This window comes from Lampetra fluviatilis, chromosome 15 (assembly GCF_964198595.1).
Source record: "Lampetra fluviatilis chromosome 15, kcLamFluv1.1, whole genome shotgun sequence".
Lineage (NCBI taxonomy): Eukaryota > Metazoa > Chordata > Hyperoartia > Petromyzontiformes > Petromyzontidae > Lampetra > Lampetra fluviatilis.
In genome coordinates this window covers 12,856,959-12,882,146 of record NC_136289.1, presented here as the reverse complement: position 1 = coordinate 12,882,146, position 25,188 = coordinate 12,856,959, and the positions used below count along the sequence as shown (strand labels likewise).

Here is a 25,188-nt window from a genome sequence, read left to right as displayed (position 1 = left end):
TTTATCACGTAAACAGAACGTAGCCAATTCCACATTTACGATTTAAAAAAAACAGTATGGCACAATTTAACGTGGTGACACCACACCTATTCACTGCGAGAATCCCTTGTTCACGTTATATAGTACTTTATATAAACTTTTCCTTTGAAGGCCACGGCGTTATAGACGAATACTTTATACCGAGTTATTTTTTTTGCCTTAATGGTATCAAGATGCTCATTTACCAATCGCGTTTCCATCGACGGGGGTTCGGCGGCCCTCAGTTTCCGCCACCGTAGTTTCGACGTCATCGACACGATTCAAAACACGCGTGTGACGTCATGCCTCCAGTAGGTCGCGTGTTGGGAGGGGGGGCAACAAAAAACAACGACGCGGGTGACGTCATTTGTTTATAGAAAAAAACGAATGACGTCACATTCCCGCGTTTTTATCGAGGGGGCTGCGTGGACTCCGTCACGGGTGCAATCGACAGTACAGGACAACTTCACAATAACACAGCGAGGCGGGGGAGAGGCGACGCAATAGCACGACTGTGCACACGTACGTGCGTCTCTCACCTCTCTCTCACCGTGTTCGTGGTGGCGTTTCCCGCTCGTTTGTTGCTACAGTACCGAGTGCGGTGTGGGGAGCGGTGGCGCAGTGGTTAGCGCCGGCATGAGGGTCTCATGCCGTGCACCACCGTCAGTCCCTTCACAAGATCGACAGGGTTTTGATTTAAAGCTTTCGTGACTGCAGGGATTCATATTCTTGGTTCTTTCGGTAAAGTCACGTAGAAGGGAAATAATAAAATAATAAAAATATAAAACAATAAAAATGCTCACGACGTTTCAAATTTTCTAGCTGTCGATTTCACACCTGATGATGATTGCTTGTGTTGCAGTCGAAACGTGAGAATTTTTATTGTTTTATATTGATATTATTTTATTATTTCCCTTATACGTGACTTTACCGAAAGAACCATTTTGACTGCTTGTGTTGTGGTTATTGCAAACATTATCCCTTGTATAAAGGGGTCAGTTTTTGTACCAGATGAAAGGGTAAAAACCTATTACTAAAGATCGACAGATTTTGGTGGTATATGTTGTTCACGTCGTTTATTGTGAAAATTCGGTCACATTTCCTATGATCACTGATTCATTGCTTTTATGGCTTTATTTTGGTGATTTTCGAAAAGGTTTTTGGGTTTGGCCATGTTTGTTTGTTGTAGTACAGAGTTAGACTGATGGCCTTAATCAAAGTTGTCTTGTGGTTGTTGTTGTTGTTTGACTTGCATCCCACTGGGATTTTTGCACAGAGCGTTGGTGTGCGGTGCTTTTTCTGCAATATTTTGCTGTCTTTTCTTGGATTTTCTGTTTGCACATCGTCACTTAGTCACTTTAAGATGTTTTCTTGTGTTTTAATATTTAAGTGTTTTTTTTTATTTAGGGCCCCTTTATAACATGTGCTACAGGCCCCGCACTAGATTTATTCGGCACTGCCTCTCCCCACCTTCACCAATCCATACCATTGGTTAAATCACCCACCACACTCCTCACGGCATAGTGATGCCGTCGTTTAACAGTGGGTTGAAAAAAGGGCTGTACATGTACGGCAAGTCCTCACTTAACGCGTGTTCACACAACGCGTTTTTGCGATAACGCGGTTCTTCCATTCGGGAACAATGAGCAACATCACGGAAGGCACCCGTTATCACGTGGTTTCTGAGCTGTCACACTGAGCGGAGTGATACAGTACGTGGAATGATGCAATAACGCGGCGGCATACCCTCGGTTCGTTACGCTGCCATCGTGCCGTTTGTACGTACATCTCGCCAAACTTTATAGTTGCGTTGTTTACGGGGAAATTGTTCTCGCTCCATTAACGTGGCGCTTTTCAGAAATGCATCTACGGCATTATACGAGGGCTTGCTGTAAAGACAAAATCATTTTCTGCAGGTTGCTGCTTTCACAACAGCTGACTGACTGCTGCTTGGATGTTCATCTACATCACGTTTTATGGATAGAATGTGTATTGGCCACCCCTTGCTCAATGTTATTTCCTCATGTCAATGCGTGCAGAATTTAAGAGAAAATGGCCAAAATAGACAAGATGAGCATCCTGGGCGTACGGAGCTTTGGCGTCAGTGACTGCGACAAGCAAGTGATCACTTTCCACACGCCGCTCACCATCCTGGTGGGCCACAACGGCGCTGGCAAGACGGTAAGGACCACAAATCAGCATTATCAGAGCCGGGATAATTAATTGCTTCACTGAATTACTCCATTGAACATCGCAATCGGCTACTTTTTTGTGGTTAATTATTCGGGCCCATTTAAATGACAGCCAAAGGCTGGCAACCCTACTACAAGCCACATCAAGCGTGAGCCGGCAAACAATGCAGATGTCATCACCAAGACCCTACCTATCACCTCCCATCCAGGGGCACACGTTGAAGCATAAGTGAAGCTTTTTTCCCCCAATTATTTTTTATGTTATCCGACTCGACGAGCAATGCAACCGATTATCGGTTTAGTGATTATATGAATAATCGGATAGCCCACCTCTTGTATGAATAGATAACAATTCATGTGCGGGATCGTATTCAGAGACATTTGCATAGCAGCATCCACACTCAGGCGCCAACCCCGAGGGTCGATCCTGCTTCAAACGCCCAAGTGACATCTCTTCCTATCAGCAAGTTTAGACAATTGCGGTCGATCTGATGCAGCCACAAAGCCTGTGGCTGGCCCCTTGGGCTCCAGCACCAGCATGGTTTTCTAGTACAGAAAACCCGGTAGGCATGATCAACCAAGACGAAGTGAATCACAAGTCCCATAGTTGGCTGTACCATATTAAGCCATTCGCCTCTTCTTCATGTCTCTGCAGTCGCCTATGGTTAGACACAAAGTTATTCTATCGGTACTCCCAAGATAAGCATTGGTTGTTACTCATGGTTGGCAAATTGATGTTGATTGACTCTTCCCTGCAGACGATAATCGAGTGCTTGAAATACATCTGCACTGGTGACTTCCCACCGGGCACAAGTGGCGCTTCGTTCATTCACGACCCAAAGGTATTCGTGTGGAACTTTGCAAGGTGTTGCTAATTCTCTCACATTAACACAGCTTATTCAATGCTAAATTCTTCTGTTGATATGTAAACTCCTTTGTCAAGGCGCTCTTCTCCCACCATCTTAAAATACGCTGCCAAGCTTAGCAGTGTTCATTGGAGCGCTGTCTTTCAGACAGCTCTGTCTTCACCTGAGTACGGCTGCTTGTGTTGTGGGCGAAACGTCGTGAGAATTTTATTTTATTATGTTTTATTATTTTATTATTTCCCTTTTACGTGACTTTACCGAAAGAACCAAGAAGATGAATCCCTGCAGTCACGAAAGCTTTAAATCGAAATTTATAGACAATGCTATTAATATATAAAATGTACATGACGATATTCTTCACCATGACTGACATCCTCCTGTAATTTCACCTCCTGCCCTCCACAAACGTGACGGAATTGTGGCAGGTGGCCCACGAGACGGATGTGAAAGCGCAAATTCGACTGCAGTTTATGGATGTGAACGGCGACATGGTAACCGTGCAGCGATTGCTGCATGCCACACAGAAGGCCAAGAAAGTGGAATTCAAGACCTTGGAGGGGGTTTTCACCCGGCTGAAGTGAGCAATGTGCTTTTTTGTTTGTAGTTTTCCTCTACATATGGCGATGTTGACATGTATGCTGACCATTTTAGGCTTCATATCTTAAGTAATTTCACTATTGGGTGGAACGGCAATGCAGTGGTTTGCGCACTGTGTTATGAACTCGGATGTCCTGAGTTGGATTGCGGGCCACTGTTGACATCAGTGGTGAGTGATGTCTGATGAGTGATGTCTGATGTCTGAACCCATGCTGAACAACGTGGCAAAGTATGATCAAACAGTCCCATTGGCCAAATCGGCGTGTGGAGGCATTTGTCCAATAGCAGATTGATGAAGGTGTACATATTATAAATAATCTTTTAATATGGTGATTGTACATATACTCACAAATATTTTTTGTTTACCTGATCAAAATGTAATGATTAATGATGAAAAACTATGAATGATGCCAATAAAAAAAATCTAACAACAGTGTAGTTTATGTGAATGTCGTTTCATGTTTGCGTGTTTGGATACGTGTGTTTTGCACGCTTTGTGTGTGTGTTTGTGCTCTTGAGCAGAAATGGAGAAAAGTACAGCATCAGCTCAAAGTGCACCGACATGAATCGCGAGATGATCACTGCCCTTGGGGTCTCCAAGGCCGTCCTGTCAAACGTCATATTCTGCCACCAGGAGGATTCTAACTGGCCGCTCAGCGAGGGGAAGGCTCTCAAGCAAAAATTCGATGAAATTTTCTCTGCAACCAGGTCGGTGTGTGAGAGATGCAAATTTGTGTGCATTGCTCAAAAAACCATATCGAAAACTTTGCACCCAAATAATTTCGCGCGTTAAAACGTTTCCTGTTTTCACGATACATTTTTTTTCTTGCTGCGTAGAATCGCAATTTTGTTGTGAAAATTGTTAGGGCCAGTTAGGGCGAGGGCAGCAATAGATTGTGGTTTATTGTGTAGGAAGAGGGGTGTAAATGCAATGACTCTTGAACACACCGCGTGCATGACTGGGCCACAAATAGTGACATTTACTTCATTTTACGACTATATTTTTGGTACGGAGACAGAAAAGTAACTTGTCTATTGCTTTGGATCGTTTTTCAAAAGGTCAAACGGCCACGTAGGGTTGAGATGAAAATCCGTATGACGTGATGTGCATGTCACGAGCTTTGCTTTACATTTCCTATTGTTAAAGTTTAAGGCTAATAAACTGACACTAAGACAACGCAGCACCAATAACAATCCTTATTTTGCATACGTTAAAAACTCCAACCCTTGTGGACTTTAGGCTCTCTAAAGTATATTTAATAGGAGTAGGTGTGAATTCTGAAGTCAGTGCGCATGATTGTTTTACCTTTAACTTTGCCAATCAGCTCGACAACTGATTATAGTACTTTTTGATAATGCCACTGTCTTGAAATGCATATAGTCCTACACATACAATTCAGCGATTTTACACAAATGACCTTTTCACTGGAGTGTTATTTATCTGCACAATCAGGCAATATAGCCCCTCCTTTTTTTCTTATATTTCTTGACTTTGAAACTCGCTCCTTTGTCTGAGTTGGACTATACGGTTGAAAATGAGTCGTGGGACTCAGGCATTCCTGGGGAAACAAGTGTAATTATAATAGCGGTATGGGCCTTCAGGCCCGTGCTCATCAATTGTGATAAAAAAGTGTAATTATCATTGAAGCGTTACACCCTTGACAAGATTCTTGTTCTCCAGCATTGGGTTCAAAGCAGTCAAAAACTATTAAAACTAAACAATTTTTTATTCTACCAGGTAAAGCCCACTGAGATATTTAGCTTTTTTTCAGAAGTGACCTGGCCACAAATGATAGCCCAATTAAGTGGCTTCTGCTGAAATGTTTCTAAATTTGGAGGGAAAAACCAGAGGACTCGGAGAAAAATCCACGTGACCACAGGGAGAACATGCAAACTCCAAATATACAGCAGGCGTCAGGGTCATGATGGAACCCACGACCTCCTGCATACCACGCATGGTAGTTAACTTCTCTCCACAGCTCCCAGTCGGTCGCGCAACCCGGACATCGCCGCCAAAATTGTGAGCGACGCTCTCTTCTGCCTGCACCCAGGTACATCAAAGCACTGGACTCGCTGAGCAAGGTGCGCAAGGACCAGGGCTCCATCGTGCGAGAGCTGCAGGCCGTCGTGAAGCTGCTGCAGCAGAACAAGAACAAAGCGGAGGAGCTGCAGCGGGATCTTGATGACATTGTCACGAAACTGGAGGCCTCCCGAGAGAGCGTGTTCACCATCGACCGGGAAGTCAGCCCACTCGAGGTTGAGACATTTCACCACAGCGTTTCGTGGCATCGACGTCGGTGTAGACGAGTGGTAACATTTTGGCGATAAAGGTGCAGCACTGCAATGACTTACTCACGCCACTGCTGGAGGAAAGGGAGATCAAGAGTGCCCCCCATTAGAGGGTATTTGGCCTACTCATGCTGGCCAGATGTCTCAGAAGTACCCACACTTTAACCCTCCACACGTGACCTGTGGATCGGATAACTCGTTTATGTTGCTGTGTGGACATATGCATGGCTATTAAGGAAACGTGGCCATTGTTTCAACTGCCACACCGGGAGATCGAATCTGCACTTTACCTGTAACTGACTACCTTTGTAAAAAATAAATGTCCACTGTTTCTGTACACAGGACCGTGAGATACGGTGCCATTTATATGCTATTTAAATCAGAATTCTATAATAAATTGTGTTTTATATTCATCATGCCCTTTATTTCCTGCCGTAATGAAGTTTCCTTGTCTGAATTGTTAACCTGTATTCTTCTGTTGCAAGGCATTGGTAATGGTGAAAGTGGTGAGATGTCAATTGGCCTGTTCTTCCGCATCGATGCTAGTCCACTCCCACCAAATTATAATTCCGCGATGATCATATGCACCCAGAATGTGCCCGATCCTGTCAGATCTCATATATTAAAACTAGTTGGACCCTGTGTACTGCTAGGATGTTGTAAGTTGCTGTGGGACAGCTCAGAAAAAAGCCATTGCTCTAATGACCGTATTCTCCAACGTCTATGCTACCCGCCTTGAACCCGCAATGATGAGCGTAGTGAAGTACTCTGTTTAAATAACTCCTCATGACTCGCATGGAATAGGGAAGGCTCTGATCCTGAAGTGAATCGACAAAAGAGCTCTACATGCACAATCCGAAGCCACCTTTCAAATCGCTGCCACAATGAAGACCCTTTCAACGCTTCAATTTGGCTTGTTGCCATTTCAGATAAACTTGAAGGACGTCGAGAGTAAGCTAGCAGTGGTGGTGAGATTGGACAACGAAGTGAAGGCCACGCAGAGCCGCCAAGCTCAGATGGAGGTGGACAGTCGAGACCTGCAGGAGAAGATGGAACAGGTAAGAGCCTCTTGACCTGCACAGGTACTGATAGGCTTGGGACCATTTTGCTTGAGCTTTTGTGGCAACCTATACGGCTGTCGAGTTTTAATATCATTTGATAAAGGACGACGTGCACAGTTGTCGTGTAATTCTGCAAATTAACTCAAATTCTGTATCACAATGTACTCTATCCAAAGCCGAAATGATAGCAAAAGCACATAACCCCTATATATTCTAGTTACTGACCAAATCGCCCACAATGTGGCCGACCTCGTCAGATCTCGGAAGCTAAGCAGGCTTGAGCCTGGATCGTGCTTGGGATGGGTGACAACCACACATGCAGGTATGCATAGGTTGCTGTTGGGCTACGCTGCATGATAGGCAGTAGAAAGCAATGCATAAAAATCATTGTTTTACCGTACATAAAAGGCCGCACATTTACCTTGTCATTAAACTGTAACCTTCAAACAGCCTTCACGACCGCTTTCACCCGAACCCCATGTAATTGCTTTTTGACTGTCAATGTAGACGATCCGATTTCCTCTACAAATACCTTTTTTTCCACTGGCACATCTGAGCTGTGCCAGGGGGGGGACCCTTATAGTACGAGTGGTTTTTCACTGGCTATTTTCCGTGTCGAGCCGGAACCAAACCGTGATTTCGCTGGCCCTACAAAAATCTCTATCTGGCTTGGGGCCATTGGAAGGCCAGGAGCGTGTTTTGTAATTTATTCAATTGCATTTGATGTCTGTCCAACTCGAACATAGCGTCACCCCGTCATGCGAATGCATCCTGGGCTCGTTCATAAGGTCTGACGTCGGCGGGTACGGCTTGGCTCCTGTGGTGGAAACAAAAAACAACAACCTTTACACCATTGGGTTCTGGTCCAACCCATGTGAGACTAGGCTCTAAGGAAAGCTGTCTCGGGTGTGGACCAATCAACTTCAAGGACAGTGCATACAGAGTTATGTTTTTTGTTTGAATTATGACTGCAGGTATTGTGGTCTATGTAAACATGACTCCTTGTAAAAAAGGTGTCAGTTTTGTTGTCAGATAGGAGGGTAAAAAACCAATTATCAACAACAACCTTGTGTCGCCTGAGCTCGATTGTACATTGGAAAGCAGGGACAAGATGACCCCGTGGCGGCGTCATGTGCCTAGGTGTTTCAAGGCACGGACGAGCAGCTGCAGGAAGCTTACAGCAGCCACCAGCGCAGGGTGCAGGAGAAGGAGCGTCGGCTTGGGGAGCGGCAGCGCGAGCTGGAACGCGTCAACAGGGAGGTGCTCCGTCTCCGCAACGTCAAGGGGGGGCTGCACGTGGAGCAAGGTGCGTGAATAGGGCGTGCTTTGATCGCTTTCTGCCCGCGTACTGTGTGACCCAGGCGTTAACACACACGGGTGTTACGCATGGGTCACATGTGTGTTATGCGCTTGTGTTTAGAATGTTTCATACAGGTTCGTCCGTGTATGTGTCATCCGATTAGCATGGTAGCTACGTACAGTGCAAAAGAAGTATATATATACGTATGTTTTTTTCAAGTTTTTCTGTATAACTCCCTGCTGTGTTTTATACAAGATTTCTATTCAGTTTCTGAAGAGGCTCCCAGAATGTGGAGCGAAACGTCTGACATCATGCCAGACAACACGCAGTACAACCCGAAAACTCTTCGGAGAGCTGTAGGTCATATAAAAATGAACATATAAATATTCTTAAAATCAATTGATTTTCACAGGGATGAGAATACACACGGAGCTTTGTTGAAGCTGAGCACAGTTATTAACCTTGAGATTACAGCTCCATGGGGTTTCAACTAAAGGTTGGTGTGGGTGGAGCCTTAAAGATGTGGCCATAATTTCTTGAGTCTGTTTAGTGCCACAGATGTTTTCAACAAATAATAATATCGGAGTGTAATTTTAATGATATAACAAGTTGAAATTTCTTCTCACTGATAAATTGTTATCACCCATTATTGTAGGCTCCGGGATTGGAATAGCTGCCACTTTGCATGAAAACGAAAGGTCATGGGCCATACTATCCTCCTAAAATCTTGCAAACGGCACCTTACACAGCTGGTCGAATAGCCTCACGGACGGCGGAGAGGTTGGCGGGCCGGGTAGCTTTGCATGCACCGTGTGCATTGCGCGCGTTGCTTGTTGTCGCCGGTGTCTGTCGCGCTTGCAGGCAAACTACAGCAAGAGGCGGAGAGGCACGCGTCCACTGTGAAGCGTCGAGACCAGCTGGTCCAGACACTCGCGTCAGAGCTCGAGCTTGACGGGTACAGCAGCGTTCCGCTGTCCGACCGGCAGGTGTCCAGCTTCACGAGGCTCGTCCGAGAGAGGATGGAGCAAGACGACAACAACGTGAAGCGCCTGCTGGTAAATCGTTAACCAGCGCTTCTCTCCGTGGAGAGAACGCATTAAACAGGTGTCATGGTCTGCTGCTGCTGCTGCTGCTGCTGCTTGAGGGCCTATGCTGTCAGCAGAGGGCAGTGCGATAAAATCCATTGTTGTACCCTGATATCTATGCTGCCTGCCTTCACCAACTCTCACTGACCAGGGTGGGGAAGTATGGTCAAATTACCTGCACGCTATGCGCAGTCCCTCATCCAGCAGTAGTTTGAAAAAAGGGTTATACATGTACTGTACATGTACTATACATAAGGACATATTGAATGACATGCACCACTTTATGTATGTATGTTGAACTTCTTTTGCACTGTACGTAGCTAACCATGCTAAACAAACACATTTTTAAAAATAGCTTTTTGACTTCAATGATGATTATACGCTAACCTGCTACATTTTCTACGTGTGGCACGGCAGCACGAGTTTGAGGAAAAGGAAAACGAGAAGCAGCGTCAGATGGACGACGCCAGGGAGCGCAAGACGGCGGCCGAGAGCTCGGTGCAGCTGAAGCGGGAGCTGCTGGGCGACAAGCAAGCCGAGCTGGAGGAGAAGCGCGCCGAGCTGGGTCGGCTGCAGAGCTCCGGGGACCGGCTGCAGGTCGTCGAGAGCGAGCTAAGGGACACCGTGAGTAGCAGCGATTTCATTTACGTGAAAGCCGTTTCGTTAATTCTTTCAATGGAAAGTTTTGGTCTCTGAGTAGGCCGTGCGATGTTGGTTCGATGATGCTCTGAATTCTTCTTCTTTCTGGCATATGTTCCACTCGTGTGGGGTCTCGCCGCGGTGGCGAGATGTTAACTACCTTGCCTGGTATACATGAGGTCGTGGGTTCCATCCCCACCCTGGTGCCTGTATGTTTGAAGCTTGCATGTTCTCCCCGTGGTCGCGTGGATTTTTCTCTGGTTCCTCCGGTTTTTCCCTCCACCTTTAGAAACATGCGTTTAAAGTGTTTGGCTGCTATAAATGTCCACATGGTAATCCCACTTTGTTGAGCTATCATTTGTGGCCAGGTCGCTTCTGAAGAAAATTGCTCAGTGGGCCTTACCTAGAATTTTTTTATTTTCTAGTTGTAGATTTCCTGGTTCCTCTTACTCCACTAATTTTTTGTCCTGGGCCATCTACTCCACATTCCTTCCTATCCTGGCTCACTGCTTTGAACACCCCTTTCCTAGGCCTGCCACTCTGTTTCCACCCTGGGGAGCTTGTGGGGAATGGGGAGGGTTGTGATATGATATCCGTGAGTTTCAAAGTAATTTACTGTCATTGAATTCTAGTGGACTGCTAGTATACATATATTCAAAAGATAAAGATCCCCTGTATAGCCTGAACAGACTGTTGGGGCAAGTGCTGTTAGCGAGCACCTATGACGGCCGGCACGGCACACGAGGGTTGGGTGGCCAACACCACGCCCGGCCGCCTTTGTTTCCCCAGTGGCGATGTTTACACACCGCACCAGGTAATCATTTAAGGCTGAGTCGACTTAGGGGAGGCCCAGGACCGATTCAGATAATCGTCACTGGTGTTGGCAGTGAGCGGGAATCGAACTTGGGTCGCTGGGTTTGTAGTGCAGCGCGCTAATCGCAACACTACGACTCCCCACAAATATACATACACATATACACCTACCCAGCATACGTTCATCATGTTCCTCATGATGAACATGTCCCGCTGTTTTATACAGCGAGGACACTTAATAAACCCAAATGGAATTACATTGTACTCATATCAATGCCATGTGAGTCAGTAATACTTATCCTTACCGCTTACATTGCCACTCTTTACGACTTGCGTTGGCACTGCCAGGAGCACCAGCTGGAGGTGGCGGAGGGCTCGTCGCAGGCGGAGGGGCTCCGCACGGAGCTGCAGCGGATGCAGCGCGAGCGCACGGATTTCGACAGCCTCCTCCGCCGCCTCGACCACGAGATGTCCACGCTGAACCTGCACACGCAGGCCCGCACGCAGCTCGACATGCACAACAAGGAGAAGGTGAAGCCGCGGTGTGGACCCAGGGGTGTGCGACCGTGTCTCGTGTTTTGCGACGAGTCAAACAATCAAATCTAATCTCTTGTGGAGCAGTAAAACCCACTGAGAATGGTGCACGTAATCCGCTTCGATACCTCTAAGATACTTTCAACACGGTGGGGGGGGGGGGGGTGTGGGCAGCACTTTCACATCTGCCCCGATACAGAGAGTAGTGTTCGTTGCTTGAGAGAAGTCTAAATAATATTTCATTCTCAAAGCTGAAATACAACCATGTTAATTACAAAACTAAATTAAATATGACGTTTTTTTAAATCTCTGTTCATTTATTGTTGGCCAGGCTGCGACTCAACCGTTCCCGCACTTCAGAACCCGGTTTAATCACTGGTGGCTGCTTCAATTAGTCCCCAGTGATCTCAGCAGTGCCAGCTAATCGCTCTTTTCTTTGGGAACCGCGTGTCACGTCTGTCTTCTAGGTGGAAAAGGAGGAGCAGATCCGGCGTATCCGTTTGCGGCACGACAAAACGCTGGTGACGTTCGTGGGACACTTTCCCAGCAAGGGAGAGCTGGAGATGTGGCTGGACCGTCGTGCCCAGGAGAGGCGACAGCTGCAGGCCAAGATCCAAGGTCTCAAGTGAGTGCCTCTGTCTGTTTCATCAATTGGCACCTGGACTGGCAGCTGAGTCATAATGTTGTCATCATCACCTACAGGGGGAACTTTGGCCGTTTGTTGAGTTTTTTTTGGTTCTACAATTCTTTGTCCCGATTGTGTCATAGGCGTCACGTCTTGAGGTCAAGGCTCCATTAAGAACTCTGCGAGAGGGTGCATCACCCAATGTTGAATAACAGTCCGCAGAAGGGGATATCACAAAACTGCTTATGATTCATTTCAAGTGACTTGTCCACACAAGTGAGCAGCACTGTCACACCCACCTTGTCAAAGAGAGAAATGTTCTTTGCATGACAGTCAACCCCAATATTTTTAATTCTCAGAGTTGAAATGGGTGTTTTTGTGAAGTTATGGGTGACCGGACTGAGACAATCAACTCGTGAAACCCAGTTTAATTAGAGTTTAATTAACTGTGTTTAAACCCAGGATCTTAGCTGGACCTCTGAGCCACCACCTGGCCACCTCTTGCTGCAATTTGTTTGGCAAATCGCCTGATGAAGCTGGTTGTAATCACCAGCGAAACATTGTTCTCAAATTGTAAATGTTGTGGGGTTTCATCTTCAACACACTGTTTACCTGACAAACCTTACAAATTGGCTGTGTCGGGTGGTGGTGGGTTAACGACACATTAATATTTACGCAATCTAACCCATAAAAGCCTTTTTTTATGAATGCTACTTTAAAAAAAAACTATATTTACGAATGCACCTACGTCTCACGACCTTCGCTGTGGGGGTGCCTTTTACCACTGGGCACCTTTGTGCGAATCTCAAACCACAGCAAGCTGCTGGCATCGGCGGAACAGAACAAGTCCCACCTGACCACGGAGCTCCGTCGCAAGGAGGAGCGACTCAAGGAGAACGAGGAGCAGCTGTTTGAGCTGTGCGGGGGTCGTGACCTCGAGAGTGAGCTGCTGGCGCTGCAGGACCAGATTGAGCGCACCAACAAGCAGCGAGGTGGGGTGATGGTTTGCACGTTCCTGCCGATATAATTTAATGATTGTAACTCTTGATGATCCTTGGTCAAGTTATTTGGGTTGTGGATTAACCGTGCTCGCTTCAGCATCTTAAAGCACATGCTGTTTTAATGCTTAGTTGCTCCGCGCTTGTTGGGGTCAGTGACTCGGTGCCCACAGCACCACAAAAATATCGACAAGTAAATCGATTACGCCAGGAAAAACACATCACCATTACATGTCTTCATTCTTTGTAGGTAGATGATACATACGTGTTGTTTTTGCCTAATTTTCAGATGTTTTATATCATCCGTGTTTTAGTTGTATCTGGGCCACCCCTGCCACAGATAATTGGGATCTGACGTCTAATTTTCTCATTGCTTGTTGTAGCTCCCCAACGCTTGCACGTTAAACAGTGCCGTTGACTGCGTCGCTCGTAATGTGCTCCCAATCTGCTCTGGCATTCGTCACGGACCCCGCCGCCTGTCCCATTCCTCTCCGCGCGACACGTTGTAGCGATGCTCGCCGGTGCCTCGGCCGTGTACACCCAGTTCATCAGCCAGCTCACGGAGGAGTCTGGACCCGACGACTTGGAGGGTATGGGGGCGGCAGCAGGGTGCGGCGGCGGCGGCGGTGGCGGCGCTGGTCAGGGGTCGCCGTGCTGCCCCGTGTGCCAGCGCGCGTTCCAGTCCGAGTCGGACCTTGCCGAAGTGGTGAATGACCTGCAAGCCAAGCTGCGGCTGGTGCCCGACAAGCTGCGGGCCACCGAGACCGAGCTGACTCGCAAGCAGAAGCGGCGCGACAACATGATCCAGCTCAAGCCCATGCAGTGAGTGCTGCCGGGGTCGGGTCACAGCTCGGGTTGAGAGGGGGGGGGGGGTTCGGTTACGGCTGCAATCGCAATTAGCGTTGGGGGAATTGGTAGAAGCGAGGTTCGCGTGGGGGCTTGCACTACTACCCTTGGCTTGGTTGGGTTTGCATCGGGCGCTGAAGTCCTCCGTTGTTTTTGTTTGACGTGATTTGTTTATTGAAATGAAAGTCATGGGTCTGTGTAGGTGTGTCTTCGAGTTGCCGCTTTATGGTTTAATTAATGCTGGCTTAGTGCTTGTGTGTTCGGCTCCGTGATGTCTTGGGAATAAAATGTAGGTGTTGTGCAGATGATGCCAGGCTACGTATACATACATACATCCACAAACAAGCTCACGTGTTCCTCATCAAGATTGTCTATATGGTTTAGCTTGGAGTTGTAGCGCAGTGGTTAGGGCACTGCACTATGAACCCAGGGACCTGAATTTTATTCCTGGCCATGACTACGATCAGTGCCGAGTGATATCTGCACCGGTCCTGCCCCCCCCCCCTTCACCAACCCACACTACCAGTGTGGTGAAGTATGGTCATACAACCCGTAAAAAAGCCTCTTATGGATGGAAATGATCATTCAGAGGATTGGCCTTTGCTTGAAATATCTTCCGATACAGTGTTACATTATAAAGCGGTGTTAATGACCAATGTGGCACATGTATTATTTATTACTACACGTTTGTTTACCCAGAAAGGTCTCACTGAGTGCACAACTGTCGAGGCGGCCCTGTAATATTTTATTTGTATAAACCTATATGCCTAAGATCAACTCGCCTGAAATACGCCTGTTGTTAAGGTTTCTGAAGCTAAGCAGCGTTGAGCCTGGATAGTGCCCCAACAATTGATCATGTCCTCTTCCCTCCCTCCCTCCTCCGCTCCTCACAGGCAGAGGGTGGTGGAAACGAGCGAGAAGGAGCTCCCAGAGCTGCGCAACCGTCTATCGAGCCTCAACCAGGAGATCCAGCGGCTGAAGAACAGTCTGGACGAGGAGGAGACGCTGCAGGCCACGCTCGAGTCCGAGGAGGACGCCGTCAAGAGCTGCCAGCAGGACGTGGCGCTCATGGACCGCTTCCAGAGCGACCTCAGGGAGCTGGAGAGGAAGGTGGCGCAGCAGATGGCGCGGCTGGCGGGCGTGGACGTGGAGCGCACGCTGCAGGTGGTCGGGGACGAGAAGCAGGATGTTCAACGCAAGCTCGACAACGGTGAGGGAGTGGCCGATCGTTAACCCCCTTTCCCGTTCCGATGATGACGTACCTACGTGTGCATCGTCGAGTTTTTTCCTCTCCGATTCAGTTCCGATTACATACGTTTACATCATCGGAAAGGAATCGATACCGAATGGAATCGAATCCGATCCCGAAAGGTATTGGAAGTAAAAGGCCATGTGGGAGGGCGTGTGGCACAGTTTGGTGCCAGCTATCATCAGAGTGCGGTCGTGCCGCTACAGTTCTCTGCAGTGAAAACAGTAGAATTTCTTGAAAAACCGCAGTGCTAAGCCTCTCTAAATGAAATTGACGCTAAGCGCTTGCGCGTTCCGAGATTCAGCAGTGAACGGGAAACACCCAGCAACTTGCAGACGTCTCAAAACGGGAAAGGGTTCATGCTGCTATCGCCACTACGGTTGTGTTGGATCGGCAAAGGGACGTAGCACTCGCCACGCCACCCGGACATTCGCAACAAATCCGTGCCATATGGAGCACTCGTTGGTGGAATGTTCAGGATGGCAGAATGATGGTCTTAGAAAAGTGACTTGACACTCTATAAGCGTTTCCTGAATGGAAATATGAATACAATTATTCACCCGCTTATACATCCTAAGATGCTCACTACTACACTTGAGATTCTGGTTTAAACACAGACGGCTGAAACCTGGATTCGAACCTCGGGTCTCAGCGATGCAGTTACAGCACTCTGACCAGAACCAGCCAGCCACCCCTTTCCGTTATTGTTTTAAACAACAATGACAATGCCGTATCTCATGCCCATAGCCGTGGGTGATCTTCCCGAGTGGAATTCCCTTTACGCAAACTCAAAACCACAGTGAGTAGCTGACGCCAGCAGAGCAGGGCAGGTCCAACGTGGGCCTCCTCGCAGCAAGGTGGAATATTCACACGCTCGTGCCGCATGGGCTGCGCGTGTTCCCCCTTTACAGTGAACAACGCTTTGGAGCTGAAGCGATTGGCGCTCGAGACGGACATGGAACGCATCAACGAGCTTCGGTCGAGGGTCAACTCCGTGCGGGAGGAGAGGCTCCGGCTGGCGACCGGCATGCAGCGCATCGAGGCGCTGCGATCCCTCACTGCCGAGCTCGAGGCCGAAACGAGCGACCTCAAGAGGCAGATCCAGGTCATTTGGGGGCGCCGTGTTTTGACACCGCAGGTCACGGGGTGGCTTCTCGAATTCCATTTGGGATTCTAGTCAAAGAACGACCACCCCGTCTGTGGTGGCTGACGGGCATCGCTAGCCGGAGTGGATGGGCGGGTTGGCGTGTTGGTGGGATAAAGTGTGGGTACTCCCGTGTCTTCCAAGACGTCTGGGCAGCATCGATGGAGCTCTGCATTTGGTGCCTTGAGCAAGCAATTGCAGAGCTGTACATTCCCTGACAAATTAGCATCGTCTTAACACATTTGTATCGTGTTAAATGTGTGTTGTCTTAAATTTGTATTGCCTTCAAAATTTATTGTTTTCATGGGTATTTTGCGTAGCGTACCAAGGTGACTGTAGGTGCTGTCTTACATGTGTATAATCTTAACATAGCAAGTTGAATGTAGGCACTCTCTAATAGCGCCCACCTGCATGACTAAACGTGTGTATCCTTGCGTGGGTGCAGGAGGCACAGGAGCAGGTGCTGCCACTGGAAGGAACGCTGAGGAAGCTTCAGCTGGAAAAGGCAGAGATCGTAGCGAGGAAAACTCGCGAGCACAACCACGCAGCACGCCGGGTACTTGGCCGCAACTTCCTGCTCCGTGAAGACATTTGTACACGAAACAAATTCAATGTTTGCAAGTAAATTTACGGTCACGTCCGATGTATCTGAATTCTGTCGCTGATTTCCGATGTTTTACACCACTTACCACCCATTTTAAAAATCTTTCCATGCTGCAGTGTTTGTGATGGTTATATTTATTAATGTGTTTTACGTGTGTCGGTTTTTGACTCCAACAGATATCTGATTTGCAAGATAAAAACAAGAACATAATAGCATTCATGAAAGAAGTGGACACGTACATTAATTCTGGACGAGACCAGCTTAAAAAGGTTAAGTTACACTTTGTATCTATATTCCTGTTATTTACTTCGTGCGGCAGCGATTATATCAATACGACTTCCCTTTCACGGCTGTTTTACTGTTTTACGTGGCTTTACCACTTTATGTAATATGAACTTGAAAATGCAGTGCACTACTTGCACGGCTTGAAAATTGTGACACTCAACCTCTGCATTCAGTCTCATTAGAGCAAAGACGAAGGCAAAGATTCCCCCCCATAACCTTAACAGACCGTTGGGGCAAGTGCTGTTAGCGAGCACCTATGAAGGCTGGCACGACACACGAGGGGTTGGGTGGCCAACACCACGCCTGACCGCCTTTGTCTCCCCATTGGCGATGTTTACACACCGCACCAGGTAATCATCTAAGGCTGATTAGACTTAGGGGAGGCCTAGGACCGATTCAGATAATCCTCACTGGTGTTAGCCGTGAGCGGGAATCGAACTCGGATCGCCGGGTTTGTAGCGCATTGATAGAGCATTAGCTTTCTCATGAACACAACGCGCTGTTCTCATGAGCATCCCATGGCGTGAACAGAACAAGGAGCTGGAGATGCAGGAGGTGGCGAGGGAGCTGAGTGGCGAGGAAGAGAATCAAGTGCAGATCGGCCGCGACATCAGCGGCATCCGGCAGGAAATTGACACGCAGAAGGTTCGCACAAAGACGCACAATCGTCCACCCCCATAGAGCCTAAGGCAGCGGCTTTTGGCTCACCCATCGTACAAATACGGTCACTGCATTGCGCGCTTTCAGATATGCTTCTGCGGGCCGTCTGGAACACTCTTCCTTCCGATATTAGGAAGCCACTGGAGCTATGGATTTATACATCTTGATTACAAGCTTTCTTTAAAAATGCTTTTTGCGTTTAGTTTGTTGTCCTTCTCTCTGATTAGCACTGTTGGTTACGTACGGTGTGAAATAATTTCAACACACATACAAGGCTCCACACTGCCTCCTAAGACAACTTGAGCTCTCGTCATCTTGAATAGTATGTCAAGGATGCACAAAGCAACCAACATAGGATTTCCTTCAGTTATAAACCTCCATGAGAGGGATGACGAACCGAGTATAGACTCCTAACTGGAATTTTAACCTACAACCGAAAGATTGAAAGTCGGGTACTACCAGAATACTGCCTGGTTCCGGGATTGGCAACTAAAAATGACTTGAAGAGCCATTTAAAAAATATATAATTCAGTAAAAAAACTCTATTTAAAAATCCGCAATGCATGTCAATATGTACATACATTACATCACGACGCAATCCGTAAAGAGCCACATGTTGCTCCGAAGCCGCAGAGTGCCGACCGCCTGGTCTGGCTGTGTTGAGCGTCGGGTAATTGGGAGCCCCTGTGTTGTCTTGTACTTCAATAGAGGATGAGTTAGTGGGACTTCGCTAGCGGTGACCAGGCCACACTCCTACTCTTCCCAGCTCAAGTTGTCGTCTGGCCCGCGCTGCCGCAGGTACGCGAGCGCTGCCTGCAGGACAACCTGACCCTGCGGCGACGCCAGCAAGAGCTGGCGAGCGTGGGCGACAGCATTACTCGCCTGCTGGAGAAGATGGGCAGCATGAACGTCATGCAGCTGAAAACGTGGGTCTTTATCAAGCGCAGCTAACAACCACCTCTTGACCCGCTACCGAGAAATGTTAATTGCCACTCGAATCACAATGGTCACATTCGTGAGTGCAGTCGTGGTTGGAAGGGTTAGCGCGCTGTTTCCATGCACTGCACCGTGAACCCCGTGACCTAAGTTCAATTCCTGGCCAAGGTTAACATAACTGGTGTGTAATATCTGAACTAGTCCTTAGCCTCCGCGCGTAACCAAATCGCACGAACCAGTATATTGAAGTACGGTTGAAAACATCCCCATGACCGATACGGTATGAGTATGCTTTTGTCCGTCTATGTGCAAGCAAATCAGAGGGCAACGTCGTCGTTTTACATTCGAGGCAATTAAATTATCAATCGCACAGCCTCTTTGAGCGATGGCGGCCGACTTGGGGTCTTCCGTTGCTGTGTGCGCACAGAGAGCAGGAGCGGCTGATCAGTCACCTGGAAGAGTTGAAAAGCAAGCGGAGTCGCGCCCTGGGAAGGCAGCAGGGTCTTCAGGACACGAAGTACAAATTCGAAGGGCAGCTCAAGGACAAGCAGTTTCGAGATGCTGCCAAGGAGTACATGGACAACATAATCGTCATGAAAACGAGCGAGCTTGCCTGCAAAGACTTGGATGTTTACTACAAAGCTCTGGACCAGTGAGAAAGCTTTCCATTTTTTTTTATTTTAATCGTCGTCGGTTGTGCTCGTTTCGTTCGTAAAATTGCCGTGGTGTTGATTTTTTTTAGCGGCGGCCACATGCAGAGCACACATAGAGTTTGTTTTTATTTGCTTGCTGGTGTGTGCCGTGAATTCCTACCGTACGTTTTAAATTGTGTTCATTTGTCCATCACGTTATGTTCATTTGTTAATGATTTTTTGTTTCCATCATTCAGGGCTATCATGAAATTTCATAGCATGAAGATGCAAGAGATCAACAAAATTATCCGTGACCTGTGGAGGAACACTTACAGGAGTCAAGGTAAATTGAAACACAAATTCAATTTGTACAAATGCATTCATAAAGTTAATTTAACACCAGTTATCCCACACCACGTTGAAGATGTTGTAGCACATCTATTAGAGTGAACATTTAACCTGTGACTATGTTCACCCTAATGCGTTGGACCAACTCAATTGGGTGACAGTGGTTTGATTCCTGCCTGTGGCGAACATTCGTGGCGAGTAATATCTGAGCCAGTCTTGGTCCTGGGACCACCCCATCACCAACTTACACCAGCAGGTGAAGTATTGTTAAACAATACGTATGTATGTATTTTGAACTTCTTTCACACTGTACGTAGCCAACCGTGCTAATCGGAGGTGCTGGAACAACACGGGGAGTCCTTCATCTATCAGTGGATTGAGAAAAGACCATTATAATACGTGGACTATGTGAATCGAAGTCCCGGGCTTTTAGTTTTCGTGTAAAAGTATAGAGCACTCACAGCCACTTCCCCCTTCACGTGAGTGTAGACATCGAGTACATCGAGATCCGATCGGACGCCGACGAGAGCGCGTCGGCCTCCGACAAGCGGCGCAACTACAACTACCGCGTGGTGATGGTGAAAGGGGACACGCCTCTGGACATGCGAGGCCGCTGCAGTGCTGGCCAAAAGGTCTGGAAATCTTGATGTCCGTTTTTTTTTCCTCTCTTCGTAAATCCTGCACAGATTACTCTGGCTCAACAACACCGGCGAGCCAACTTCCAACTGTGTGTCTGGCTCGCCGATCTGTTTCTGGGAGTGTGATTTCCCAATTGCAGATGGATTGCAGCACATTTGCCTTCGTCGTCCTTTAGACCAGAGGTGGGGAATCGGTGCTCTGTGGCTCATGTGGCTGTAGGCCACTTCAAAATGGCCTGCACTCAATATTTGTCCACTTTTGCAAGAATCTTAGTGGCGCCAATTGGGTATGCGAGGAAGTTGTTTTCAACCTTGGAAATACTGCGTTTCTAATTTTAGTGCGCTCAGTCACTCTTGTCACTGCAAGAGGGTTGTGAAGTGACGGACGTGACTGATATATGTGATAATGTGTGGCCCATCCAAAGGTATTTTAAAGTCCTATTCGGCTCTCGCTCAGGAAAGTTTTACAAACTGTGCCCTACACTGTGTTCCACTGATGTTGCTATACAGGACGATGTTGGGAAATGTTTCAAGAGAAAACTTCCAGATCACCAAATGACCAAAGTCACGTGTCTCCTGACTGCCGCGTATGGGGTCAAATTGAGAAACGTGAAACGTCAAGATCCCATCGTCTGTCGCTCTCTGTCTTGCTTTCTCAGGTGCTGGCGTCGCTGATTATCCGGCTGGCGTTGGCAGAGACATTTTGTCTGAACTGCGGCATTTTGGCCTTGGACGAACCGACCACCAACTTGGACCGAGAGAACATAGAAAGCTTGGCACATGCACTCGTCGAGTAAGAATGCGTTAATGGCTCCTGCACTGGGTTGCTTCAACGAATGCTGCCGGTTAAAATCGGCCCGTAAAGCCGGCAGGCCGTTGGACATTTCAATTGTATGTGGAGACACAGAACGGAGTTTTGCTTGTACATTTTTCTGCCCATAAAGCATCACAACAATGCCGAATGAGTTTGTATGACATCACAATGTCGGATGTGGTGATGGATTTGCATAGTTCGTGCAAGACGTAAAGCACAATAACTTCACTTTACTATTTAATGGCTCTGTTTTTAAACTCAACATGTGCTTTTCCACTCTTAGAGCACACACTCGTGCAAATTCCTCACACAGTAAATGTTGAGTCCCGCGCACTCAAAACGCTGTAAAACGTTACGGGGAAGTTACTTTCATGAAGGCCGCTTGTAACAGGTGCCCTGAGAGAACACATTCACCCCAACCTGGTCCCGTTTCTGAAATTCTCTTCCACTCATTTATTCTATCGCTTGCATCCTAATTACAGCCTCACCTACTTATAAGATCAGTTATCACCACTTCATCGTTTTCTTTCTCACCATGTGAAATCACTAATTAGTTTCCAGCAGAGGCCTAAATCTCAGGTCATTTGTCAAGTCTATGAATCGAGAGGCTTCCGCATTTTTGAGCACAATTATAACGCTCTCTCAACGCTTGCGCAACATCTGCGTGCTTGTAAGGGTGCAGCTATTTATATTGCTATGAGCACATTCTTGAGATGAAGTTTTAGGTGACAACTCAGGCTCAAGTAGGCTGCTGTTATGTTGGTGTTGTAAGCCTGGATCCAAAATATATCAGAAGCTACACCACAATATCACCAGTTTTTGCATGCAAGAGATGTGGATTTGCATAACCTCACAAAATGAATGGATGTTATGCGCGTAGTTATTTATGGCGGAATGTAATGAGGCATTGTAAGTCTGTAACTGTTTCCCCTGACGTTAATGCTGAAGGTAAAACATGTTTGTAAGCTGGTCTAACTTATTTCCAACTGCCGAAAGGGCATTTAATAACTAACAGTCTTGGTCCAAAGTGTGATTGTTTATCGTGTTCACCTGAAAAAAATCGAACTTAAAAGACTTTTCTTGGTGATTTTGTGAATGATATTAACTGTTTCAGTGTTATCCTGCACTGCACTGATGGATTGACGTCCAAGGACATTATTTTGAAGGATTGCAATCTGGTTCTAAGTTCATCGTTCATATTTTCTCACACGAGTGTGCACTCTTGGCATATTTATGTTTGAAATTAAACTTGAGTAACGTTACCATCACGTGCCAACAAATGTGTGAGGAACTCGAGCTTTATCTCGACTTGTTTGTTTTAAGCAAGCATTTGTGTTTCAAAGCTCTGGAAAGATTTGCATTTGAACAGCAACAATTTATGACCACTTCTGTTGCTTTAAGATAAGATAATAACAATCTGCAATCGATTCCGCTGTTCCGGATAGCTTGCGAAAGCAAGTCACAAGAGTAGATTAACTGTTTACTTGGCTTGCAGCGAGTCAGAAAGCCTGGCGGTAAGTATGCGATAAGAATTCGGCATCTCTCTGCTCTGCAGGATCATAAAGAGCCGCTCGCGACAGCGGAACTTCCAGCTGCTGGTGATCACTCACGATGAGGACTTTGTGGAGCTGCTGGGCCGCTCCGAGTACGTGGACCACTTCTACCGAGTGCGCAAGAACAACGAGCAGTGCTCCGAAATCGTCAAGTGCAGCGTCAGCACCCTGCAGGCATCCGTAGCGTAGATCCAGCGCATCGGGAAGTGGCCCCGTCTTTTTGATTCCTTGTTACGCGGGGCCTACTATGAGGCCTGGAAATAGATTCTTAAGGGCCAGAGTATGCCGTTGAAAATATTACAGCTGTACTTTTCTGGGTGCAGAGTCGGAGCATATTACTGCATAGATTTTGCAGTTGTGCTGTATAGCCCTCTGATGTGATTTTGGGTTGTAGTGCGTGTCTTCTTGGCATGATGGATGTGTCGCTACATTAGAAGCTTCAGTCATTTCATTGACTTTAACAGTTCTTGAAAAACTTTGCACATGAAGCAAAACATTGGCTATCATGTCGAGAAATACGCAGTACAACCTAAAAATACATAGGATAGCTACAATAGAAATTTCCTAAAGCAGTGCTGTCCACATTTTACATTGATTCGGTTGGCCGTGATTTGCCATGAGTTGAGTTTTATAACTTGATTCTCAATAACAGTGACTCCAGGAGCATTTACTGACTTAAGGTTATTGTTAAATACACCTTTGCCGTGGAAAATTTTCATTAAAAAAATGTCAAGTTTCAAGTTATTTTCAAAGGGAACTCATGAACATTATGCACGTTCTACACAAACAAGATTTTTTGATTGGATGACATGACCGTGTATAAAAATGTGTGGAACTATAAAAGTAACTTTTGTTCTTCCGCAGATGCAATGCTGATCTTTGTTTGGCCCACAGTAGTAACCAACATGTGATGTGGACTGTTTGTTATGTGCACAGGTGACCAAAGTGGCCTTTGACTGAAATTATGTTGACACACCTTATTTGACTGGTAGGAACCTCCTGGTTACACCAGCCCACGGGATTATTGTGTCCGTCGTGCAGGGAGGGGCTGGGTAGGGAGGGAGGGGCTGAGTGGGGAGGGGCTGGGTGGGGAGGGTGGGGCTGGGTGGGGGTGGGAGGGGTGGGGCTGGGTGGGGAGGGGCTGGTCACCCCGTGGTGCCCATATAAAACTCAACGTTTAACCTACTCACACCGGCTTGTGCCCACCCTCAGTTGGGCATATTTGCGGAATACACCACGCCGCCGTTGACCCTGGCCATTGACCGAGCAACCCAACGTTCCTACCAGCTCCCTCCGCAGGAATGTGTTAACGAGTGCCTGAATTGTATCCAGTGTTGGGTAGATTTAGATGTGTTATCTTCATAGTTGATTTGTGTTGGTGTTTCTTCATCCTATATATTGTTGAACAGATCAGAATGTTGCAGTGATTTCAGCCGTTTGCTACAAGTCGTGAACATAATAATAGTGTATCTTGTCCGCATATGTCCACGTTTAAGTTTATTGGACATTAGGTCGGCTGCTACCTTCCAAATGACTTGCTGTGTTCCACAGGTTCCAATAATGACTTGATAAAAACACGATTTTCAAATTTGCCTGCCGTCGTCACAGTCGGAACGTTTGATGCGACAGTTATACAATCGTCGCGTAACTCCATGTCACACTTGGATATTCCGCTTAAAAAAAAAGTGCACATGGAAAATTTCGTGGCAGTTAAAAAAAAATGTTGTGGGCTCCGTGCTTATTCAACTGTCATGTTGAACTCCCATGTGACTAAATAGCTATTTGCGGTGTTTGGGAGTTATCCATACTTCTCCAGCCCAGTCAGGATAAAGTTGGTGAAGGTGGCGGTGAACATGTGGGGGCATATAAGCACAGTTCAATAGATGTTTCTGCACTGCCCCTCTGCTATCCACAATGTCCACCACACAGCCCACAAGGCCTCTTACACATGGGGGCCGTCCGTCCAGGCACTCTATCCAAGCTCATTCGCTGCTTAGCTTCTGAAATCTGATGAGATCGGGTGCATTGTACGTGTGTACTTGAACAATATACATGGTGCCCAAGGGTGCGTAAAGCATCAGGACTCATCAATGTGTAAAATAAAGTTTATTCATCGTGTTGAAAAATAAAGGCATGCCTAAATACTGTACAGTGTTTATAAACCGCTGAAACATTTCTTGTTTTATATTCCTGGAGGGAATTGGTTTAGCAAATCGGTAACCCCACTCCCTCATGTGATATTTATGTGAAGCCATTCAAATGAACGTCGTCTTGATTACAATATATTAATGTTAATAGTGTATACTCACTGCACTTGGAGCACAATTCATCATGAAAGTAATCTAAGCTTTAAAAAATATACAGTGACTATGAACATTCTGCTTTTTATGTAGGGGGTTTAAATAATAAAAGTAATAACATACATTTCTCGTGTTTGTACAGCCCTACTTTGGCAAGTGTAG

General features: G+C 46.9%; 1 protein-coding gene across 2 annotated transcripts; it reads left to right on the top strand.

Annotated features, from left to right (window-relative positions):
- Positions 1 to 410: 410 nt before the first annotated feature.
- RAD50 (RAD50 double strand break repair protein) lies at positions 411 to 23,772 on the top strand. Of its 2 annotated transcripts, none has more exons than XM_078863254.1 (25): positions 411 to 540; positions 2,058 to 2,199; positions 2,969 to 3,052; positions 3,502 to 3,653; positions 4,196 to 4,381; positions 5,725 to 5,929; positions 6,892 to 7,020; positions 8,164 to 8,329; positions 9,185 to 9,378; positions 9,826 to 10,032; positions 11,209 to 11,391; positions 11,862 to 12,019; positions 12,836 to 13,011; positions 13,527 to 13,839; positions 14,757 to 15,073; positions 16,024 to 16,217; positions 16,702 to 16,812; positions 17,037 to 17,129; positions 17,677 to 17,790; positions 18,604 to 18,731; positions 19,169 to 19,393; positions 19,631 to 19,716; positions 20,211 to 20,353; positions 21,019 to 21,152; positions 22,729 to 23,772. In XM_078863254.1, exons 2-25 carry the CDS (start codon positions 2,071 to 2,073, stop codon positions 22,913 to 22,915), a joined length of 4,014 nt encoding a protein of 1,337 aa, XP_078719380.1. In that variant the 5' UTR covers positions 411 to 540; positions 2,058 to 2,070; the 3' UTR covers positions 22,916 to 23,772. The 2 variants fall into 2 exon arrangements, with proteins under 2 accessions (XP_078719380.1, XP_078719381.1); XM_078863255.1 differs by having other exon boundaries at positions 419 to 544.
- Positions 23,773 to 25,188: the final 1,416 nt, after the last annotated feature.